The sequence below is a fragment of the Peromyscus eremicus genome, chromosome 8a (assembly GCF_949786415.1).
Source record: "Peromyscus eremicus chromosome 8a, PerEre_H2_v1, whole genome shotgun sequence".
NCBI classification, from domain to species: domain Eukaryota; kingdom Metazoa; phylum Chordata; class Mammalia; order Rodentia; family Cricetidae; genus Peromyscus; species Peromyscus eremicus.
In genome coordinates, this window is record NC_081423.1 from 25,459,226 (window position 1) to 25,482,926 (window position 23,701).

At 36.5% G+C, this 23,701-nt stretch overlaps 1 protein-coding gene across 4 annotated transcripts in view; it reads right to left on the reverse strand.

The window, feature by feature from the left end:
• Positions 1-939: 939 nt before the first annotated feature.
• Gabrg2 (gamma-aminobutyric acid type A receptor subunit gamma2) overlaps positions 940-23,701 on the reverse strand; it is an 87,389-nt gene continuing 64,627 nt past the window's right edge. For 2 of the 4 annotated variants that reach the window (XM_059269254.1, XM_059269253.1), the window contains exons 7-10: positions 10,130-10,282; positions 4,841-5,046; positions 2,589-2,612; positions 940-1,215 (exon numbers count right to left, since the gene is read on the reverse strand). In XM_059269254.1, the coding sequence (XP_059125237.1) occupies positions 940-1,215; positions 2,589-2,612; positions 4,841-5,046; positions 10,130-10,282 (659 nt within the window). Of the gene's footprint in view, positions 1,216-2,588; positions 2,613-4,840; positions 5,047-10,129; positions 10,283-15,884; positions 15,894-18,920; positions 18,951-23,701 lie in introns of all 4 variants that reach the window. The other 2 variants (XM_059269252.1, XM_059269255.1) reach the window with 2 other exon arrangements.

The following is a 23,701-nucleotide window of genomic DNA, read 5'->3' on the forward strand; positions in this document are numbered from 1 at the left end:
ACAAGGCATTAGCCATCACTAGAAGCAGATATTGAGATGGAGAAAGAGTTCTATTAAGGACTCACATCCTCAAAGAAAGGCAAAACAACAGCAAGCACATACATTTACTTTATATGCTAGTGATGAAACTGGGCATATTTAGAGCTGTCAATTGTCAATCAGCCTAAATTTTACTCAAAATTTTAATGTCGTACAAGACTAATATAATTTTACAACCTGAATTTTCATGCATGAGGGAGAAGACAGTGAACCCCCTCCAATTTCAAGCCCAAATCCTTGTAATTATATTAATATATTCTTTTACAGCCCAAAGACACAAAATAAAAGACAATACTGTATGATGATCATTTAGCTCATTTATTTTGGCTCTAAAGAGATGCATGCATTAAACTTGAAGCATTCTACATTACTGAAATATTTACATCATTGTACATAGGATATGCAGGAAATTTTCTTCTTACCTTGGAATAACTTATTAATAGAATTCTACTCTAGGCTTTTCTATTGTGATTCTTCACAAATGAGGGAGGTATTCTAATTTGTTCCAGTTTACCATAACTTGACCCCAAGTGAGCAGAGCACACGGCCTCCTTTGTACTAAACCATATGGGAATCAAAGACCGACTCCACCAATTTGAACACTCACCACTTTCATTGTTTTCATTGCTGTTGCTCCAAGATATCATACTTGGTGCAACAGTCCTTGTTCTAACTTTACTTTGCCTTGCAGGTTTGAAAAACAGTGCACACCAAAGTTGGAATTACAATAACCAAAGGAGAGTTGGGCACAGATAAGTTGACATTATACATATTACTAGGTTGAGACAGAGAAACAAATTCAATGACCACATAGGGGATTATTTCATTAGACTTAGGAAGGACATTTTCTTTCCATGAGATTCAGTGAATAAGACCCCTATCAACGAAACCCATACCTCCTCACAGATAAAGATAGGAGACCCAGTAAACCAGATTGAACAAACAGAAGGCGGTGGGAAAGAAGATCCGAGCATAGGAGTCCATTTTGGCAATGCGAATATGTATCCGCCCGTGTCTCCAGGCTCCTGTTCGGCAATCTTCAAAACAACAGAAGAAACTGGCACAGTCCTTGCCATCCAGACACTCATAGCCATATTCTTCATCCCTTTCTTGAAGATGTGTGGCATTGTTCATTTGGATGGTTGCTGATCTGGGACGGATATCAATGGTTGGGGCCTGAGACAAGGTAGGTAAGGAGAGAGATTCAAGTTAGTTAACACTGGAGGTATATTGTACAGTTTCTCCACAATGTCACCAATGAGATGATGAATCTGAAAATGAGTACTCAGGGAATTGCTTATGACATCGTGATCTACAATGATAAAATTGAACTCAGAAAGATAGCACAGTTGCAGGTTTCAGATTTTGAGCTTAAGCGGTGCAGCTGGAAATAATATCATCAAGCTAATAGCTACAGCAAGAATATTGAATACCAAAAGAACTCAAAGTATAAGTATTTAAATCAAACTACATGGAATCTCATTCTATTAATTATTAGATGTGAAGCTGGTTACATGAAGCTGGTTAATGGTACTGCAAGTGAGTAAAATAGAGAAATAAAAATGCATTGATTTTCAAATCAAATTGCATGTCATGCTAACTTAGAGGCAGATAGGAACCCATCATATTGAATAAATATACTAAATGATTTTAATAGCAAATGCTAATACGCATGGAGAAATACAGAAGTTCATTGATTTTATACCACAAAGATTTAATTTATGTATTAAGACAATGTAGTTTGTCTAACACTCACCAACTTCAAGCGTAAAACTGTCATCAGTGTTTACATACATCAAATGAGATAGAGAATTCAAAAGGATTGTCATTGCTTGTCAAGTTTTTTAGCAAGATGAACTGCAATTAACAACATAGTAATCTAATGTTTAATGTTTGACCAATAATACAATTAAAGCAAAACTCAAGGCTTAGTTTTAGCTTTTGGGGTGTATAAATATAAACTACAGTTTCTAAATTAGTTATTGGAGAGAATAAAAATCTCATTTTGTATTTCACAGAGCCAATAGGCCTAGTGATCGCGCTGGCAGGCAAGGAAGGAGATTTTTAACTTCAAGTCTGGTAAAAACAATTTTCTTATTATAAAATTCTCAAGTACATACAGATTAAGTTCATAAAATATCTTTTAACACCTTATTTTAATTAGTGTTTACAGAGTTAAATTTTAGCTTTAAAAGTATATACGTATACTTTTAATATATATATATATATATGAAGTATATGTGTAAATTATATACAGTGAAATGTATATCATTTACATCTGAGGAAACACAGCCCATTTGTGCTTTGGCATTATAGAAGCCTTGTTAACTGTGATTACTATTGGCCTTGTTTTGAGCTGAAACTTGTGTAAATAGTGTCTAGTTGATGAATCAGTTCTAGAGATCTATAGAATTTTCTCCACCTTGAGTGTGTCACCATTTAGTAGACTACTTAAATGTTTACTCATAAAAAAATAAAGCACCATGGAAAGCATTAATAGTTAATTCAGCAGTTGCATGCAGTGAAATTTCCATTCCAAAACATTATACCTTGAAGGAAAACATCCGAAGAAGCTTTGGATTTGTAGACAGAAAAGAGAATTGCATTTTTTTTTAATAAAAAGAAGAAAAAGGAAAAAAAGAGAAAGAGAAACAAAATAAGACAAATTAAAAATACATTTTGAAAACGCAGTAAGTAAAATGAACTGAAAGCATAAACATAGAAGGTGGGCTCTGAGATTGGCATAATTTGCATATCTAAAGTTAGAAAATGACATTTTCTGATTGGTGATCAAATCCTTAACAAATTAACCCACAAGTGCATGACCACAAAGGCCAGTGCTGATCAGTTGCAAGGATACATCCTAGTGAATACTTTGCCTGTAGAAAAATAACATGAATTATGTAATTGTCATTAAAGAGGAGCTCGTACGTGAGTTCTGACAAGGAGGAGTGAAGGGCATATTAAATAAAGAAATAAATTTTCAGCTTCTTAGACCTTCACCATCTAGACTGCTAGTAGTTTTGATAAATAGACAAATTGGCTCCAAAGGAGAAAATGCATAAGATTGTCCAGGAATTACGTTTTCTTGCTTTCTCTGGTCTCTTTTCCTGTCTGCCTTCAGTTTTTCTTCTTCTATTCCATGAACCTGGGTTGAGGAATCCAACTATTTCTGTCTCTGTAGCAATTTCCACACTGAAGTGATAAGGAAAGTCAGAGGAGTTTTGTAAAGGACATCTGACTTTGCCTAAAAGCCTGCCTCCCATTCTCATCACAGATGAGTATCTGTACAGCCATCTTCTTTGAGGGAAAATGGATTAGGAAATGAAGGAGAGGGCTTAAGTAGAGAAACAAAATTTAAAGCAAGAAAATTCAAACAAGAATAGGAAAAAGTGGAGAGGGAGAGACATAAGAACAGACTGGGAAAGGAAGGACCACACACAGTACAATAAATATTTGGGACAATAAAAGAAAGCAAATTTCCTGTTTTCATTAACCAGTAACAATGATGCTATCTTATTTACCTTCCACAAAATCTTACTTTCAAACAAACATGTGTCATTCATAAAATACCTTCAGTATTTCTGGAGGTGCATCAGGATATGAGTCAGATCCAGCTAGAGTTCTCTAGTCACCCCACAGTTCCCGGCCAGATAGGTAGCCACTGTGATGTTGCTCATACCTCTCAGAGCAGAAAACCAGGGCAGGGTGTCAATCCAGGAGGGTAGGGCCATTAACTTGGTCTTCCTCCCAAAAGGAAATGAACTTTCCATTTCAGGTGGGGCTTCTGTGACCCAGACACTATGCTCAAGTGGGTAAGTGGGAATCTACATGCTGTCCTCAATCCTCATGAAAAAAGGTAATGCCTTTACTTATTTATACTTATGCCTCATTCTCTCCTTTCATGGTTTAGCACAAGCAGAAGTCGTATTACCTGTTTCCAAATCAAGCAGTCACTGAAAATAAAAATTCATGTTGTCAACTGTACAAACAATCAGTGTCAACTTTCATTACCATTCATCACGAGTTAGAACCCTCATGTGACGTTTTTGTAATTTTTTTTTTATATTTTGTTGGTTTGTTGATCTTCACTATAACATTTATTTTTCACACCAACCTTATTTGACATTTTTTAATATATCTATCTTATTTTATATCAGAAATCAAAGACAGGAAGGCTAAGTAACTTGCCCATGGACTATTAAGCCATTTAGTTTAAAAAAAAAAAAGATACACATATGTATACAATGAGTAGAAGTCTTCTAGTTGAAAAATGCATATGTGTGTAGAGACATACACACACACACACACACACACACACACATGCACACCCCTACTCATGTGCATATACACACTAAGTTATTTACAAATTGGTATGACTGGTAAACTAATACAAGAACCTAATGTTTGGAATACCTTTGGTGTGCATTTTAATTAAAAACATAGTAATTTTAAAATGTTATAGTAAGCTGGGCAGAAAGATGAAAGTCAATGACGCGTAGGATAATAACTCAAACATGAATGCATCCCTGAACATTGCTTTAACCTCCCATATTGAAGACAATGTACAACTGTATTTGCATAAAGAGTCTGACTTAGAGTATCTTGGAACTGTGACCTAACTAATGATCATAAATAAACCTGTATGTTCTGGACAAAAGCTCACTTACTTTCTTTTTATCATGGAATACAAAGTGCTGAGCCTCACTGTGCAGGTAAGTCAACCAATCCAAACCCACACCAAACCCAATGATCCTTCCTCATAAAGAGTTCATTTGTCCTGACGGGAAATGATACATACAGGGTTTTTCTTCTTTTTGTCTTTGTCCTTGCTTGGTTTCCGATTGCTGACAAAATAGTGCAGGGTGCCATACTCCACCAAAGCAGAAAACACAAAGATGAAGCAAACAGATACGAAGAGATCCATTGCTGTAACATAGGAGACCTTGGGCAGAGATTTCCGGGCTATGGTGCTGAGAGTAGTCATGGTCAGGACAGTAGTGATACCTACAGAGAAGTACAATAAAAGAAATGACATGATGTCATCAGCAAGGTGAGTGTCTGAAGTGCAATACTGGTAATATCCTTTCTATTCAATAGCCTCTGGAAGGGAGGAATAACTGGAAAACTGGAGTTAATTCACTCTGTCCAAAATACTCTGACTTTCATGTATCAATTATGTTGATTGGCACTGAGTACATAATGGTAAATATAATAGATGTAGTTCTTGGTGCTGTGTGTTTTAATGAGAGGAAACAGTATGAATGGAGTTAGGAAAGAAAATCCTGATATCAATTTCTGGTATATACCATGGAAATGGCAGGGATGGAGAAAAACTCCTTAGACAGAGTTCACATAGGAGAAATTTAGAGGCATCCACACTTAAACTGAGGCTTCAAAGGTAAAGTGAAATCAGCTTTTTGGCTATTGATAAAGTAATGGGCAAGGTTGGAGCAAAAGCATTCGTGTCTATTTATAAAAATTTAGAGTGCCTGCCATCTGTGAAGAAGCAAGGAGATCAAGGGGACATTGGTGAAATAGAAGCTGTATTAATCACACAGTAAACATGTAGTGTAGGATATAGTTTTTCTTAAACAAGGAGAAATCATGCAAAATTACTGAACAGGAGAAATGGGTGAATTTGAAAGTGACATCATCTAATTAAGGTTTGCACAAAGAAAATAACTACCTCAGAATTTACCAAAACACGCAGAGCACAAAGGAATGCTATTCTGTCCAGGCTAGTATATAGTACAGATGAAATAAAAATGTAGATAGCCTGATATCAACTGATTTACTCTGTACTACATTTTTAATTTCCATATACATATTGGAAATACAGGGAAATATATAGAATGAAAGCTCAGGAAGCTGGGAGCTATTGAATCATCCTGATTTGGGAAGTGATGCAGTTCTGGGAGTCTCCACCACTGGTTTTTAGAGGGGGGCCCTTCTTAGGATCCCATTGGTTTTGATTGTGTTAGGGTTAGAGTTCAGCATGGAAAATAGTGGTGAATCTTAAGTCTTTGTGAACATTAAATAGTGTACTAATGTATGTAGATAGCACTCATTGGAGGATTTGGACTGTCATTCAAGAGTTCATGTGTTAGCAGTCTTCAGCTTGACATTTTGGGGGCATGGTGCAACATTTGACAAGGGAGGAAGTTAGAACATTGGAGGTGCACATATGAAGAGATATTAAGATGCCAGCCCTATTCCTTCTCCCCAATTCCTATCTATATGACATAAGAAGCTTCTTCCTTTATGAACTTCAATCGTGATATTCCATGGCTCAGAAGAAGAAGGTCAAGTGACCACATTCTGAAACCTTTGAAACTTTGAACCAAAATAAATCCCTCTTCCACTCATATTGTTTTATTTTATATGCTTGTGACACCAGTGGAAAACTGACTAACACAGAGAACTGACATCAAATGAAGTCTCAAGCATGGTTAGATGTTCGTGTTGTTTATTTTGGAGATGATCTACTTCCTAAGCTAAAAGAAACTAATTAGGTTGGGTACACATTAATTCAAATTGAACTTCTTGATTGTACCTAATTGCATCTTATATTTTTGTAGAGAATGTAAAATACTGAATTGGAAACTGGGCCCTCATTTTCACAATCAGGCCTGAAGCTATACTTGAACTTTGAAAATGTGAAAACGTGACTACTTTTGGTAGATACCACAGATGAGTTCATTTTAGAAGACCTGGCATGTGACACTTAAATGGAAACCAATTCTGACACATTACTTAAATACTGCTCTTGCAAAAGTGAAAGACATTATTCAGGACACGAGGAAGTTCATCATAGCTATGCAATGTGTATCTTGAGGAACTGCCTATCATTTTTCCAGGGTGCTTCCTGGGGTCACAGAAAAGAGAAAAACTATGACGTTAAAAAATAGGGAAGTCTTGGTTTGCCCTGATTCGTTAACAAGGTAACTTGATGTCGTCTTGACACCCAGTTTTACTAACGGAAGAGATTAAAATTCTCTTGCCTTGGCAGAAGAAATGAGATACACAGTTTTTGCTAATTACTCTGGTCCTGGCATGAAGTGAACTTCTCAGGGATGCCTTTTCACCTCAGAATACTTGAGTGAAAAATACCAACATGTGTTTTCATCACCCCTCTCACTATAGCATGATTAACTTTCACCAGCTACCAGCTGTGTACCACACCAAATTCATGTGTTACAAGATCCAGAAATATGTCCTCAGAAAGCAGCCAATATCTCCCAATATCTCCAAGTGTTGTCGGTGACTCTGCCATCATAAAAGTCAGCTGTATCTTTTCCATGACAAGAAATTCAAAATCTGTAGGTGCTCAAGGTAATCTCATTTACATTTTGACTATAAATACCTGAAAAGATCATGGAACTCCACAAATGTACAGGCATGTTCTGAAAAGTGACTGAACACTTGATTCACTTGGAATTAAAAAACAAAAGCCCAAATGTGGACTAGGCTTAAGGTAAATAAAATATGCTGAATCTCCAGGGAAGTCCTTGCCCTGGAGGAGATGGGAATGAGAGGGTGGGCTGGGGAGGGGGGGCTGGAGGAGGGAGGACAGGAGAATCCATGGCTGATATGTAAAATTAAATTAAATTATAAAATAAATTTTAAAAAATGCAAAAAAATATGCACATCATGGGGTGGTGTTGTGGAATATTCCTTTACACTGCTTGAAAAAGTGTCACTGTGATTGGTTTAATAAAAAAAAATGGCCAATAGTAAAGCAGGAGGAATAGCAGGGACTTCTGGACAGAGAGAGCTCTGGGAAGAAGAAAGGAAGGTCACCAGACAGACACAGAGAGAGAGAGAGAAAGCAAGATATTCAGGAGGAGTCATGGGGCAACATGTAGATGAATAGAAATGGATTAATTCAAGTTATAAGAGCTTGTGGAACAAGCCTAAGCTACATGCCAAGTTTTCATAATGAATTATAAGTCTCCTTGTAATTTTTTGTGAGCTGACAGCCCAAAGAAAAATCCATCTACAGGGTGGAAATAAGGTTCCCGTACTTCCAAAATATTTTTAGTGATGGAAAGGTGCTGTTACACTTAAGAAGCACTGATCTAGAGAACTGAGAACAAATTTCAAATAAATATATGCTCAGCTTGGCTTCTCTCCTTGGATAACAAGTAGAACTCAACAAGTCTTCCCAGCTAGGACAAACCCATGTCCAATTTTCCAAGGTGCAAGTTTGTTAACAACTGACTGTATGACTTTGTGGATATTACCTAAATTTCAGCACATTTGCATGCTTATCTCAGCTCTAAAATATGATAATTTGTATTATCACAACTTCTTTCTGTGATGGTTGCAAAACATAGTAACAGCACCAGAAACATAGAGCGTCAGTGACCTATAAATGATCAATGGAGAAGCTGCTTCTGGTCTTATCAAGGGCCTTTACTCAACCCCCCCTTCATCTCTTTCTTTTCAAATGGTTTGCTGCTAGAGAACTCTTGTTACTGAGTGATTGAAATAAATTGATCATGTGGTCATAAAAGACATATTGGTCAAAAGAATGCAGCCTTCAAAGGGAAAGACTGATTGAAATGTTTTCTTTAAAATAATTTTGGTAAGATGGTATATTAGACTATATCAGAGCATTTGTTACATCTAATCATAAACATATCAATTAACTGAAGAGTTACTGAGGCAGTAGCATGTTGGAAGCTCTCTGCCAGAGATGAGCAACATATCTAGGGTTTCTCCTGAGAGATAGTGACGCACTAAACACCCTGCAGTGTTAGGCTTAACAGATTTGGAGTTTGCTTCAGTATGTGGCATCAGACAGGATGTTTGAATTGTTGAATAGGATTTGTAACACAAAGTACTGCATATATCAGAAAAAAAATCAAAAGAACTTCATTTTGAAACAGATGGAAAACTAAATTGGGTTTGGAAGAGGACAGATATGCAAATGTTGTCTTTTTCTCAGTAATCACTTCTGCCCTCAGTTTAATAACCTGGTACAGATCATTTTATCAGAAATGAGGAGAGTTACCATCATTTTTAAGACTTTTCTCTGCTCAATGTGCTTTGCATAGAATATGTTGCTTTAGCCCAATAAAACCCTCCAAGTTAGAAAGCAGAAATGATATCTGTTTTGCATGTGATGAAAGCAAGGCTCAGAGAGAATGAAGTTTATTGCACAGCCTATTGTATGTATGGCTGGAAATAAAGATCACTGAACATCAAAATCCATGTTCTGCTACTGCTTCCCCATCAGGGGTTAGCAAAGGTATGTAGTACCAGGTTGCACATAGCTAATGAATGAGTTTTTCATAGAATGATCATTCATTCTGTGGAGACAGGCTGTAATGTTCCTGTGAGTCAGTAAGCTTTGGTTTGGTTTGTGGAAGTTTTCTTTCATCTATAAGCAAAAGATGAAAATCAAAGACAGGCGTCACCATATCTAAAATTTTGACTAAATTGCAAATGATCATACAATAATAATGTTCTTTAGATTTGTCAATAAGTGTTTCCCACTTTTTAATCATTTAGATGGATCGTCTGGAAAGAATCAATTTAGTTATTCATAATTATCCATCTTGGAATTAACCAGGAGTGGTGTGATGGGAAAAGGGTAACAGTTGATTCTGGAAACAACAGTGCCCTGTTTACTGTGTTTCCACTTCCCAAGATACTGAAACTTGAACTTCCACCTTAGCAGATTTCAAATTCTGCTGTGACATCACTAAGCAAATGATTGAGAAAGGATAGATGTGGTCAGCTCTCATGAATATGTGTGGAGAGGCTAAAGAGTGGGGGAGGGGACAAAATTCTCTTGAAATTAAGTTTTTTGTTGGGTTTTTATATTTAGCTAAATTTATTATTTAATTGTACTAAAGAAATCCTGTGACAATTAAAGAAGACAGAGGTATAGAATTAGTAAACCTTAAATATAACAAATAGATAACTAACCATATTGAGTTTCTTTAAAATAATAATAAAAAAAATAGATTTTTCATTTAGCTTTTGAATTCCGAGTGAACCCCACTGTAAAGGAGAAATAAGGAATGATTTTCTCAGGCATTTATCTTGAGAGAACAGAGCACCTAGAAGTACATCTCACCTAAAGATGTTCTTGCAGGAACAGCATCCTTATTGATCCAGAAGGACACCCAGGATAGGACCACGATGAGTGTGCAGGGGATGTAGGTCTGGATGGTAAAATACCCCATTCTTCTGCTTAGATCAAAATACACAGACATGACCACATAGTCACCTGGAACAGAAAGACAGAGTTATGGGAAAGCTCATCAAACACATAGTCAACTCTCTTACTTACATACTTCGTTTCAGAATTGACTTGGGGCTACTTTGAAAGCTCTTTTTTAGCCACTTGGACAAAACACAATAACAAAATTATAAAACACCATGCAGCCAGAACTGGAGTCTAGGCCTCCTAGCAGAAATGATACTATCAGTGAGAAAGTAGTGTTTTTGAGTCTTAAAAGTCTTCTTTCAGATGACTTAGGATCTTGCCTTCCATATGTAGCAACAATGTATAAGATATTCTTTGGTGTGAATGGGAGGGATATCCTTTATGCACAAAGCCTTGCTTGATTGCCATGTATTGTACACTCTGTATCAATTTTCCCTTATTACTTCTGTATATACAGACCACTGGGAAATATCTAGGTGATTGACACTCAAAGAGTTTTATTTTGCTCAAAATGGTAGTTCCTTTTCCACGATGAGATATTTCCTCATGCTTTCACTGAATCGTATGGTAGTTTCACAGCAATTGCTTTCATCCACGATTGTTCTTCCATTTGGGTGCTGATGATAGAGGTGATGTTGTTAAGTTTTACCTGTGGGAATTCCAGACCCTCGCCTCTTCCCTCCACTCTCTCAAAGTCAGTTGTTAGCATACCGCGTGAGTGGAAATGGGCAGTCACTAATAGCTAATGGATACATTCATAAATTAAAATCAATACTTTAGAAGTATATTATGAGACAACTGGGTTTTAAAAATTAGTGTGGGTGTAACATGACATTCAGATCAAGAAAGGGTAATATTAGGAGATGAAGAAGAATGGAAAGTAGGCAGAATGTCACATGAAGCATGAAAGAGCATACACCACTGTCGTTTTTTTTTTTTTTTTTTCCTGGTTTCTACTATTACAGTATCTTTTTTTTTTCACTTTTTGTGGTAAGTAAGTGCATACAAATGCAATTGATAGTGAAAATGTAAAACCTGAAGTAAAGCCCCATTGATTCTGAATGGCCATTCTAATGGAACAGTTCACTGAGACACGTACATTTTGAGACTGCGCAAGTATGTATTTGAGTGGTTGGTTACCTTACTCTAAGTGTATGGTATACATATTTGTGGGTTCCTTGCAATAAACTGATTTTATCTTTTTAAATGAATTTATTATTTTTAATGTATTCTAGAACTTGTCTATAATCCCAGCATGAGACAGAACAATTGCCTAGTTTAAAGCCTGCCTAGCAGCCTGGGCTACAGAATGAGTTCCCAGCCAGCTTGTGCTATATAGTGATACCGTATCTCAAACAAAGATGGAAACAAAACCAAAAACAAAAATAAAACAGAAAAACTAACCCCCTCCCAAGAATTTATATAAAAAATGCAAGGAATATATTAAAAGTCTCTAAGGAATCAAAGAATAGCCATATAGCTATTCATGGGAATAATATACATATGGTTATCTAAAGTCACTGAATTTGAGAAGTGATTATGCATAAATTGTTTGTAAAACCCCTTGTCACCAGCTTGTTCAATGCCTATAAAACAAACCATTATACTTTTCGAAATTACAGATTGTACCATGGTTCATCTCTCACCTATGACACATTTATACCTCCCACAGTAGAGACTTTTAAAGACTACATCTTTAGTCAAATGTGAGATTAATATATGGAGCCTATTTTAAAATATCTGTTTTTGCTTTACTGTATTATATTTTGTTCTAACACGTGTACACAGTTAAATTGTGATCATATGTGGCAGCTGGGTAGTTTGGCTTTGTGTCTGATTTTCTTTGCTCAAGGCTTATTCAAGCTGACGTGAAAATAAGAAACTAATGTAAAAAGCCTCATACAAAGACCAATTCAACAGGGTGTAAGAACTCAGTCTGACTCTTCAGCAGTCTCAGGCCTTAGCTCCTATTCTTACAAACTGCTGGAATACACAATCTTTCTTTGGTTATTCTTGAAGAGACTAAAGACACACCTAACCCCCATCCTCTGGCAATTCTCATCATCAAAATTTTAGATAACTCTCAGCACTGCATGTTGGTACCTTCATAAATTCTCCCTTGTCTCCTTTAATCCTGGCTGAAGAACAGCTCAGCTGGCTTTCAGTGGGAACACCAGTACCCTCTCAGTTAGTAGTCAGTAATAATTATCTAAGAATTATGTGCAAAGCTCCAGAGGTAGAAAACCTTTCAATACTAATAACTAGCTTTTACATAATTTTCTGACATTATAGTTCTCTGTGTTGATTTTTCTGAATATAAAGCTATTTGAAATAACATCCCATAAATTAATTCATTCTCTGTTTTTGTCCTGACTTTTAGCATAATAGACACAGGTATTTATTTTTCTTTCTCATTTTTATAATCATAACAAAACAAATGTAAGCTCCTTTATTTCGTATGAAAAGCTGAAAGAGAAATTATATAAAAATAATATTTGAAGATAGCTTTTCTCCCAGGAGTTTTCACTAAATTTAAACATATTTTAATCAAAATTTATAAATTGTAAGATTTTAGATAAATCTGCACAAAAGTTTGGTAGCTTTTTTTCATAATGTATAAGCAAAGGAGAGCTTATGCTTTTCCATTAATGGTCTGACTCCTCATAAGTGAACTTGAATTTTGTTCAGCATTAGCAAGATTGATATCTTGATTTGATTCAACATTTCCCTTTAGGCCAGGGTCTAACCTCTCATAGTCTGCTTATCTACTAGCCTCTATTATAAGGTGATGGCTTCTGAATGCCTTCATTCCTTGCCTGCAGATGCTAAAGCTTTTCCACCAGTGAATTATGGATTCAACCTCCAGACCAAGCCATTTGAAAGCAAAGCAGCATCACACAGACAGCTCCCTGCCTGTCTTATCACCAAGACCACATCACTATTTATATGCTTAAAAACGCTTATGCTGAGGAGCCAGAAAAATCTAATCCTCTTAAAGTGCTGCACCAGTGACTCCCCAAGCCCCCAAATGCTAAACAAGTCAAAGATGGGGACTTCAGACACTTCAAATCAAACTGTTCCCTTAATAAGTCCCAACACATGATGTCTGAAGTCATAACATTTGGTAAATTAGTCCCAACCCTGCTTATACTCATCATGGAAAAACACAGACTATAATTAAAGGAATAAAACATAACATTTGAATTAATAAACACAGGCATTAATCCTTTTTCTTATTTCTTAGAAATAAGGACTGATTTAAGGAGGCAAATCCTCAAGGTCAGTGAAAAATGATGCTCTTTTTACTGTTTACCTGTGGTAATAAACAGTTAGATAAAAGCATTAGAATTCCATATTTAGTAGATGTTTTGCCTGTCCATTTATTTATTTATTTATTTATTTATTTATTTATTTATTTATTTATTTATTGGTTTTTTTTTTTTTGAGACAGAGTTTCTCTGTGTAGCTTTGTGCCTTTCCTGGAACTCACTTGGTAGCCCAGGCTGGCCTCAAACTCACAGAGATCTACCTGGCTCTACCTCCCGAGTGCTGGGATTAAAGGCTTGTGCCACCTCTGCCCAGCTCGCCTGACCTTTTACAGATGGAACTATGATATGTCTATTCTGAAAATCTTAGTGATTTCAGGAAGAGACTTTACCTCTTTGGAAGCTCTGATGTAATAAGAGAAGTTACTTTCAAGTTGCTGGTAGTGAGGTTTTGCTTCACGCAAGCACTGCTTTGAGTTGTTAGGACATGTTTAACGAAAATATTCTAAACACTTTGCATGATGGTGAAAAAAATAAAAACAAAACAAGGAACTTCAAATAGACCTTCTCTTTCTCCTTCTCTCATAGTATTTATTATGTTTACATATAATGGAACTGATCATATTCTTCTAGGTTCACAGTACTGGCAAGTGATATTTTACTCTGCTATCCTTGCCAACAACTATTTTCCATTGCTGTTCCTCAAAGAGTCCTCAGTTAGCTATCCAGAAATTAAAGACATGTGTGATCTCACACCTGGTCCTACGTTAAATGGATTAGATTGAAGTAAAATCATTACCTTTCTAGAAGCCAGTGAAAGGTGTGATGAGACTCATTCAACCTGCGTTGATCACCTCCTTCAACACTGAGATTCAAGGCATAACTCCATGGTAAGAGAGCTGACTGATGAATTTGTGTTAGATAAATTGGTTTTTGAAATTAAATCTGTTGTTGACCTTAACCACAAACCCCATACACACTACATGTATAAATCCATGAGTGAACCTAGATGAAATAGAATAAATAGGCTACCTTTATAACACACAGACAAAATAGATAGACTACCTTTGTAACCTAATCTAGATAAGCCTGAGGATGCAGCATGAAATATAGAGGACATGAAGAAATAGAAACAACTGTACTCTTTAAAACTTAGAACTTCGGATTACAATGAATTCTATAATTTTTGTGAAATGCAAAATGCCACCCTTGAAAAGACTATTTTCTAAATAAATAAGATATCAAGAGTAATATCTTTAATATATACAGAATCCCCAATAGTCATTGAGGAAAGAAACTTCTCATATATCTCTATTTTTCTCAAATATATAACTTGATTTTAAGCCATGTATTTATCTTTAATAATCCCTTTTATGCTCTCCAAACCCCGGCTAAATAAAGTTAAATATTTTTATTTCATGCTTTTGTAATTTCTCTATCTTTCCATCATCTCCCTTCTAGATACCTAAGTAATCCCCTCTTATATCTTTACTCATTTCAACCTTCTGATCATGCACAAACAACCACCTCTCTCTCTCTCTCTCTCTCTCTCTCTCTCTCTCTCTCTCTCTCTCTCACACACACACACACACACACACACACACACACACACACACACTCCATAGCAGGTTTAGACCTGGGCTTTCTAGAATGGTGGCCATAATAATTATACCTTAAATTTGAGTTAAATGGAAATATTATCTATCTATTCTATCAGTTATCTAAAGCACAGTTCTGTAGATGTAACCAACCATCTTTTTAAATAAGAAACACAGAACCAATGCAAAGAAGAAAGCCAAGAGGTCAGAGCTAAGAGCTAAACCTTACCCTCCCTCCTGCGGTGGTCCTACCTGTCCGAACCAGAGCTACTTTCTGTGTTAAAGTCTTTATATAGAGTTTCTGTTCTGCCTTCTCATTGGTTGTAAACCCAACCACATGACTGCCTCGTCATGGCCTGTCTGTATAGGCCTCCAGGTTTTCTATGATTGGTATTGAGATTAAAGGCATGTGTATCCAATACTGGCTGTATCCCTGAACACACAGAGACTTACCTAGCTCTGCCTACCAAGTGCTGGGATTACAAGCGTACGCCACCACTACCCTGCTTTCCTATGGCTTGCTAATAGCTCTGACCCTGGACAACTTTATTTATTAACATAAAAATAACATTTTAATACAAATAAAATATCACCATACAGTTCAAAAGCTCTATTCTACAAATAGCTAGCAATCAGGGAATGCTCTGCACTGTGAAGCTTGTAGAATAGTTTCTTTACTGAAGCAAGTTCTAGTTCATCTTGACCCAGTATAACTTGTCACATACTATTTATACTCTCTCATTTTATGATCAGCTAGCTAAATGTACTTTATACTTTCCCAAGGGGATACTTTTCTACCCATTGTTACTGTTTGCTATATATTGTACTGTGGTGATATATTGTGTACCCTAATAAATTTGTCTAAGGATCAGAGGACAAAGCAAGCCACTAAATTAGACATAGAGGTAAGGCAGTGGGGGTACACACTTTTAATCCCAGCACTTGAAATCTCATGTCTTTGCTTGGAAAGCACACACACCTTTAATCTCAGGAAGTGATGTGGCTGGGTGGAGAATGGTATATAAGGCATGAGGAGACTGGAACTAAGTAGCAGTTCAACTTAGACTCTCATGGGTGAGGACTCAGAGGCTTCCAGTCTGAGGATTCATAGAAACAGGATTGGCTGAGGAGTTGTGGAAGTGAAGTTGGCTGTGGCTTGTTCTGCTTCTCTGATCTTTCAGCTTTCACCCCTTAATCTGCCTCTAGGTTTTTGTTTTTTTATTAATAAGACTGTTTAGCAATTCATGTTACATCTGGCACCCAATGTTGGTGCCACAAATTCATGAAAAAGCCACTTGCCTGTGGCCTTGCAGTCCCCAGTTGAGGCCTGAGCTGCACACAGCAGTTGTGGTGGCACACACCAGAAGGATTTGCTGAAGGAGTTGGAGGCAGGAGAATCCCCAAGTTGAAGGCCAGCCTGGGAGGCTTGCTGAGGAGAAGTTGCAGTGGGGGTTGGGCCACAAATGGTGGCAGAGGGACCAGGGAGGCAGTGGCTGCTGCTCTGGGTTGCCAGCTGCTTCTTATACTGTTGATGGTGACAGCTACGCTGCTACCAGGGACAAAAGGTTTACTGCTGATTGTTCAGAGAACAATTGCCAGGGCCATCATGTTATAAGAAAGCATTGGCAAAGGTTGGTTTGGAGAAGTTTGGCAAGGCAAGTGGTGGAGAGAAGAAATTGCTGTGAAGATATTCTCTTCTATGGAAGTGTAGCCAGAAGTTTTCCTGTGTCCCGCCCAGTCAGCAGCCACTCAAACCCAAATAAACACACAGAGGCTTATATTAATTATAAACTGTATGGCCTAATGACTCAGGCTTCTTGCTAGCTACCTCTTATATTTTAAATTAACTCATTTCTATAAATCTATTCTTTGCCACATGGTTTGTAGCTTACTCATACTTTACACCTTGCTTCTCATGGCAGTGACTAGCAGTGTCTCCTTAGTCTTCTCCCTTTCTTCTTCTCTGTCTGCTTGTATTTGCTGCCTACCTCTAAGCTACCTTGCCATTGGCCAACACAGCTTTATTGATCAACCGGTAAGAGCAACACATATTCATACAGAGCGATATCATCCATCAGGGAAGAATGTTCATGGTTCTGAGAGACAGAGATTTATCAGACTGGGATGTTACACCATGAAGACATCCTAGGATTTATAGCAGCAAACAACAAAGACAATTGCAGATGGATTCAGCTGTGGCTTCTGTCCAATTACCATGAGCATGGATCCTTTTTTGATTACTTGAATAGATACACTGTTACAGTTGAAGGGATGATCAAACAGGCTTGGTCCATGGCAAGTGGTCTTGCCCATCTTCTCATGAAGATTGTTGGTATCCAAGGATATCCAGTTATTGCTCATAGAGATTTGAATTCCAAGAATATCTTGATGAAGAATAACATAACGGAACCTATTGTATTGCAAGTTTGGGACTGCCTGTGAGACAAGATTCTGCCACAGACATAAGTGATATTGCTCCAAACCACAGAGTAGGCACTAAAAGTTTTCTTCAGGGAACCATGACCACACCAAACAGCAACTTTGAAGTCTCCAAAAAGATGATAGGACCCCACAATGATGATTCTATCAGGATGATGATAATTTCACTAAGATGACAAACACCACCTAAAGATCGGTTTTGGACTACATACTGCTCAGGACAATTTTGAGATGACTAGCTGAGATGATCCAGAATCACAGACTACTCGAGCAAGGACTGAGACGAGCCTAGCATTTTCCCATTATGCAGAGACTGGACAACAAATGATACAACTACCTCTCCCAGGATTTGACAATTAACCCCAATTTTTTTCTTTTCAGGATTCCTTAAAGATGCTGTCACCCCCAGACAGCAGGAAGTAATTTTAAGAACACAACACCGATATTCCCAAGAGGTGGGGTGGGTGGTTTTTGGTTATTCAATGGGTTATAGATAATTGTCATTGTTTAGGATGATTGGTTACAAGTTGTTAATTGATAATTGTCAGGAAAAAAAGCTAAATACAGTAGATTAGATTCAGGGTTCTTATTTTTAAAAAAGAGGATATAGGTAAGTGGCAGATTATTGAATCTACTCTGAAAAGAAAAAAGAGAGGATATAGATATGATAAGACAAAAAAGTAAATTATTCAATCTACTTGTTTTAAATGTATTTTATATTGGATTGGATTTTTGTATATTATATGCAAATTTTGTATATTAATACAAATTTGAGATTGATTTTGTTAGAAAATACTGTGCATATATTTCTAATATTGTTCAAGGTATTGTATCTATACAGCTCATTTAACAATGTGATGCAAATTGCTAATCTTTGAAAGTTATTACCACCAACTAATTAGGATATAAGAAATGCAAGTTAGTAGTCATTGCAATCAAACTTGTAGTCATATTAGGTATGTTTTCAAGGTCAAACAGAGATATGTCTTAGATGTACAGGTCATCTTCAAATACTTTAGAGATTTACAGATTTTCTTTTTTTGTTGTTTTGTTTTTGTTTTTGTTTTTTTTCGAGGCAGGGTTTCTCTGTGTAGCTTTGTACCTTTCCTGGAACTCATTTGGCAGCCCAGACTGGCCTCAAACTCACAGAGATCCTCCTGGCTCTGCCTCCCGAGTGCTGGAATTAAAGGCATGCACCACCACCGCCTGGCTGAGATCTACAGATTTTCAAGGACAAGTAGAAATATATTTTAGATAGGCAGGTCATCTTCAAACACTTCAGAGATCTACAGAATATGTCATTTAAGATATTTTAATGACATAGATTCTTTTTTTATGACTATGAGACATGTCTGCTCCTAGCAGCACCAATCTACTTCAGAGAAGATGATGGGCACTGAAGAAACTCCTTATGGAGTTTACTTTCTTTATAGCAAAAGTTAGCCACTGTGCAAGAAAATTCTCTTGCCTTGACTGCTAACAATATGCTGTCCAAAATACACAAGTAGGACACAAAAGAAAGGAGTGATGATCCTTGCCAAGATAAGTTAGGAAGGCCCTTTAGAAAATCCTGCCTCAGAGATAAGTCCGTCAGATATGCTAGGCCTGTAGGCCAAAGATGGATGCCCCAAAGTTGCAGAGAAATCTTGGGTGACTGTTCAGGCAACCAGCTGCTTCTGTCATTTCTCACAATTTTTGGAAGTTGTTTGTTTATACTTCCTGCTTACTCAATAATATTATTTCCTTCTCTGGTCTCTGAGGGAGTTGAAGATTAGAAAGTTATAGTTTTCCTTGTTAACAAATTCGGAAAAAAACTCACTAAGAGGTGTAAAGTCTATAAGATTGAAAGACATCAAAAGATATTTTTGGTTGGTAATACAAGTTAGGGTAGAAAGTGAATATGTACACACTTTGGACTCACCAAGATAGAATAAATAATGGAGGTTTTTGTCTGAATCTGTCAAATGTTAATGGACTAGACATTATTAATGTAATTCTTGATTGTATATATTATATATACTTATTGTATTTAATGTATATCATTTTTCTTATATTAGTTATAACCTTCTTTTATTATTTTAGACAAAAAGGGGGAAATATGGTGATATATTGTGTGCCCTAATAAACTTACCTTGGGATCGGAGGACAGAGCCAGCCACTAGATTAGACATAGAGGACAGATAATGGTGGCACACACCCTTAATCCTATCACTCAAGAGACAGAGATTTGATCTGGATCTCTGTGAGTTCAAGGTAACACTGGGAAGAGAGCCAGGCTGTGGTGACACACACCTTTAATCCCAGTACTCAGAAGCACACATGCATTTAATCCCAGGAAGTGATGTCCAGGCAGAGAAAGGTATGTAAGGCATGAGGAAACAGGAACACTTGTTCTTGAGGCTAAGGATTTCATAGAGGTAAGAACGTGGCTGGCTTGTTCTGTTTCTCTGATCTTTCAGTTTTCACCCCAATATCTGACTTTGAGATATTTTTTATTAATAAGACCATTTAACAATTCATGTTACATTGTACTTCTAGAAGGGTTGTTTGCCCTCTGATCATGTCACATACATATACATATCTTGGACATGATCAATAGTCACCCACTGATATCAGAACACACTGAAAGTCTTTACTTTAGATTTTAAGACTTCATATTGTATTATCTCTTACTCTAGCCTCATTTGAGTAGCGTTTCATCTCTAATTAGAGATTTGCAATTTGTTAAATACATCATCCATTCTGGGGCTTCTCATATTAAGGACTGGTCTTAAGAATGTTTTGATACATCTCTAATGTCTCCATCCTTATGGAAATAAATCCTCTCACTTATCAATAGATGATTAATTTATCTTGTCAGCTGCAAGAGTCCTTATAGATTTGAATGTCCTCAGAAAGTTCTCAAAATAATACATGAGTAAGATTGAAATGAGGAGAATCTTATTAGTATAAATTCTATGTTACTCTACGTATCTGTAGTTAGGGTTTTTTTTTGGTGTTTTTGTTGCTGTTGTTGTTGTTTGTTGTTGTTGTTTTACTTTTTTACACTTTTATTTGGGGGCTGGCCAAATAAACACATGGAGATTTATTCTTACTTATGAATGCCCAACCTTAGCTTGGCTTGTTTCTAACTTAAATTAGAAACAGCTTTTCTAACTTAAATTAAATTATCTCACTTCCCTTTAACTATAGTTTGACTCTGGGCTTTTACCTTTCTTTATTTTAAATATCTTTCTTTCCTTCTTTCTCTGTGGCTAGCTGGGTGGCTGGGTGGCTGGCACCTGGCATCCTCTTCTTCTCTGGAGCCTAGCTTTCTCCTCCTATTTATTCTCTTTGCCTGGCATCCCTGTCTTTTTCTCTTTCCTGCCTAGCTATTGGCCACTCAGATCTTTATTAGACCAATCAAGTATTTTAGAAGGGCAAAGTAACACAACTTTACAGAGTTAAACAAATGCAACATAAAAGACTACAACACATCTTTGTATTATTAAACAAACATTCCACAGCATTAAACAAATGTAACACATCTTAAACCAATATTCCATAAAATATTTCATGGTTAAAATTTGTCTATGAAGTCAGTGGGAGATGTAGTTGTATCTATTTTGTCCTGCAATTTATTCTTTTGCAAAATCAACAAGTGTTTTATAGAAGCAAGACAATATTATTTGTAAATAAATAAATGCTTTAGTTTAGAAAATCTTTACAGCCACATAGAGCTTTTAAAATACTAAATTTTAATTTGCAAAAAAAGTATAGTAAATGCATTTTCTGTATAGGTTGCTAGATTTAATCGCCTATGATATAGATACAAAGTCACAGTGAGCTTAAGTAATGTTATCTGCTTGCCAAGAATAAAAGAAGGGCAGAGACATAGACTCTATGCAAAGACTGCACTATTCAGCTTGTTGGTTGGATCTATTTAGTGGAGAAGATAGCAACCAAATTTGGTTGATGAAACTACCAATGTTCCATGGTAAATCTGATAGGTGTGTTTTAGGTTTTCTAGTTTGTTTGTTTATTTGTTTTGGGGTGTGTGTGTGTGTGTGTGTGTGTGTGTGTGTGTGTGTATCTGGTAGACTGATCTTATTTGTCTTCTATTTAGCTTCTAATGTTGAAGCAAAAGAACAAAAAGAAACTACAGAAGAAAAATTGAAAATTAAAAATATAATTAATGTAAGTTTTCAGGGTTAAGCCTATCCTGTCAAGACTCTATCAGAGTCTCTCATGAAGACAGGAGTGTGGAGGGATAGTGGAAGTAGGCCTGCTTAAATCCAGGCTTTCCAAAAGAGCCAAGTCCATGACTCTTATAAGTGATTTGTTGAATTTGACTCTCAGAGCATGGGAATGAGGAAAACCAGAAAGAATGGAGAGAAAAGGCAAGTATGGATTTGCTTCAGCTCACAGAAAGACCCTGGAGGTTCAGGAACAAAATTTGCTACAGCCTTGTCCTCAACTGGAGACAAGGCTGTTTCTGGTACAATAATGCAGGGTAGTCTTAGTCTCCAGATGTGACAATTGTTTTGGCCAGAGAAAGGGACAATTCTGATCTATTAATAGTAAACTATTAAGCATCTGGAAGCTGGATCCCTGAAACCAAGGAAATTGAAAAAACTGGCAGTGACATCAGTGATGGCTACTTCAAGAGACCCATCAGGTCAGCTAGGGTGAAAAATTCAGTCATGTCATTAACTGGTATGCAACTTCAGACAGCTTCTTTAATTCCATGAAACTCAACATTCTTATCTATAAAACGAGAATAATAATTGGGTTAGTGAGAACACAAAAAGAGCTCATACATATATAGTTCTTGACAAATTTCAAACACATAATGGAAGATTCATTAATGCTAGTTATTTTGAGGTAGGGTAACTTTTTAACATTATTAAACACCATTCCAAGCCATAATAGGCACCTCAGGAGGTGTCTCTACCACCATGAAAGACTCAACTTGTTAAAGCCTGTGCATGAAGAAAGACAGAAATTACCATTGGCAAACCCAAGACTCTTGTTTCCTAAATCCTAATGCTTACTGAAAAAATAAAATGGTCTCTTCATTTTCCACCAGTGGTTAGTAATGTAGAGACACAGAGGAGAAAAAGCTGCATATTAGTTAAATGTGCAGTTCATTTATGAAGCTAACTTGGGTCACTGGAGCTCCTGACTGCCAAGAATAGTCGTCTTCATTTACTGTTGAGGCTTCTGTAATGAACATTCTATGTGAAGAAGGTAGTCTGAGTCAATAACTGTGTAGTTTTCCATTTAGAAAAAAAAAATAGATGCAAAGAACTCAATGCTGAAAAAATCCTCAGCACAATAGTTTTCCAGAGGGTCACACCATGAGAGATTTGCTAATATCGGTTCTCTGTATTCTTTTACTCAAAAATTTTCTCATTAACACAATAGCTTATTTCTCATGTTGTAAAAGCACTCCACAGTTGCCTAGTCCAATGTAGACCTTTGTAGCAAAATTCATTATTTTGAGTCTGCCATCAAATTACAGAAATGTAGCCAAAGAAAACTCATCCTGGGATCTATTTAAATAAAATAACTCTGGCTCTTATGTCTGAAGTTGTCGCTTCAAATGAATATGTTTGTCACTGTTATCTATCAGAAGGGGAGACAATTTACCAGCTAATTAAACCTAACTCCTACAAACATCTGACTAGATATTAAAACATGTTTTACATAAGTATAGAGGAGTTCTCAGAAGCAAATCTAGTCCCAGGATCCAAGTACAAGGAACAAAAGTAGCAAGAAATAAGGATAAAAAGGGACCTAGACATGACTAAATCATGGAAATACCCACAGCAAAATAATAAGGAGACATAGGCTGCTATTGAGAGTATTGTGTAGATTGTATTTGCTGTTGAAAGGGAAGGATTTTGGAATCTTTCAAATCATTGTCCAAATAAGGTGTAGCTCCCTGAGGATAAATATTTGGAGAAATAACTTTTATGACATTAGTAGGTACTCTTTTTGATGATAGCATGATTTTCAGCCATTGTTAAAACACAGAATGTAGTTCTCAGGAATAATAAAATAGTAATCTCTCCTGTTGTTCTTGTTTATAGCACTATAAAAAGCATCCGTGAACACCATTAAATATATTCCCACCTTAATATAAATGGAGGATTTGAACTAGTAAAATGTTTGTTCGTTCAGCTCGAATTTTA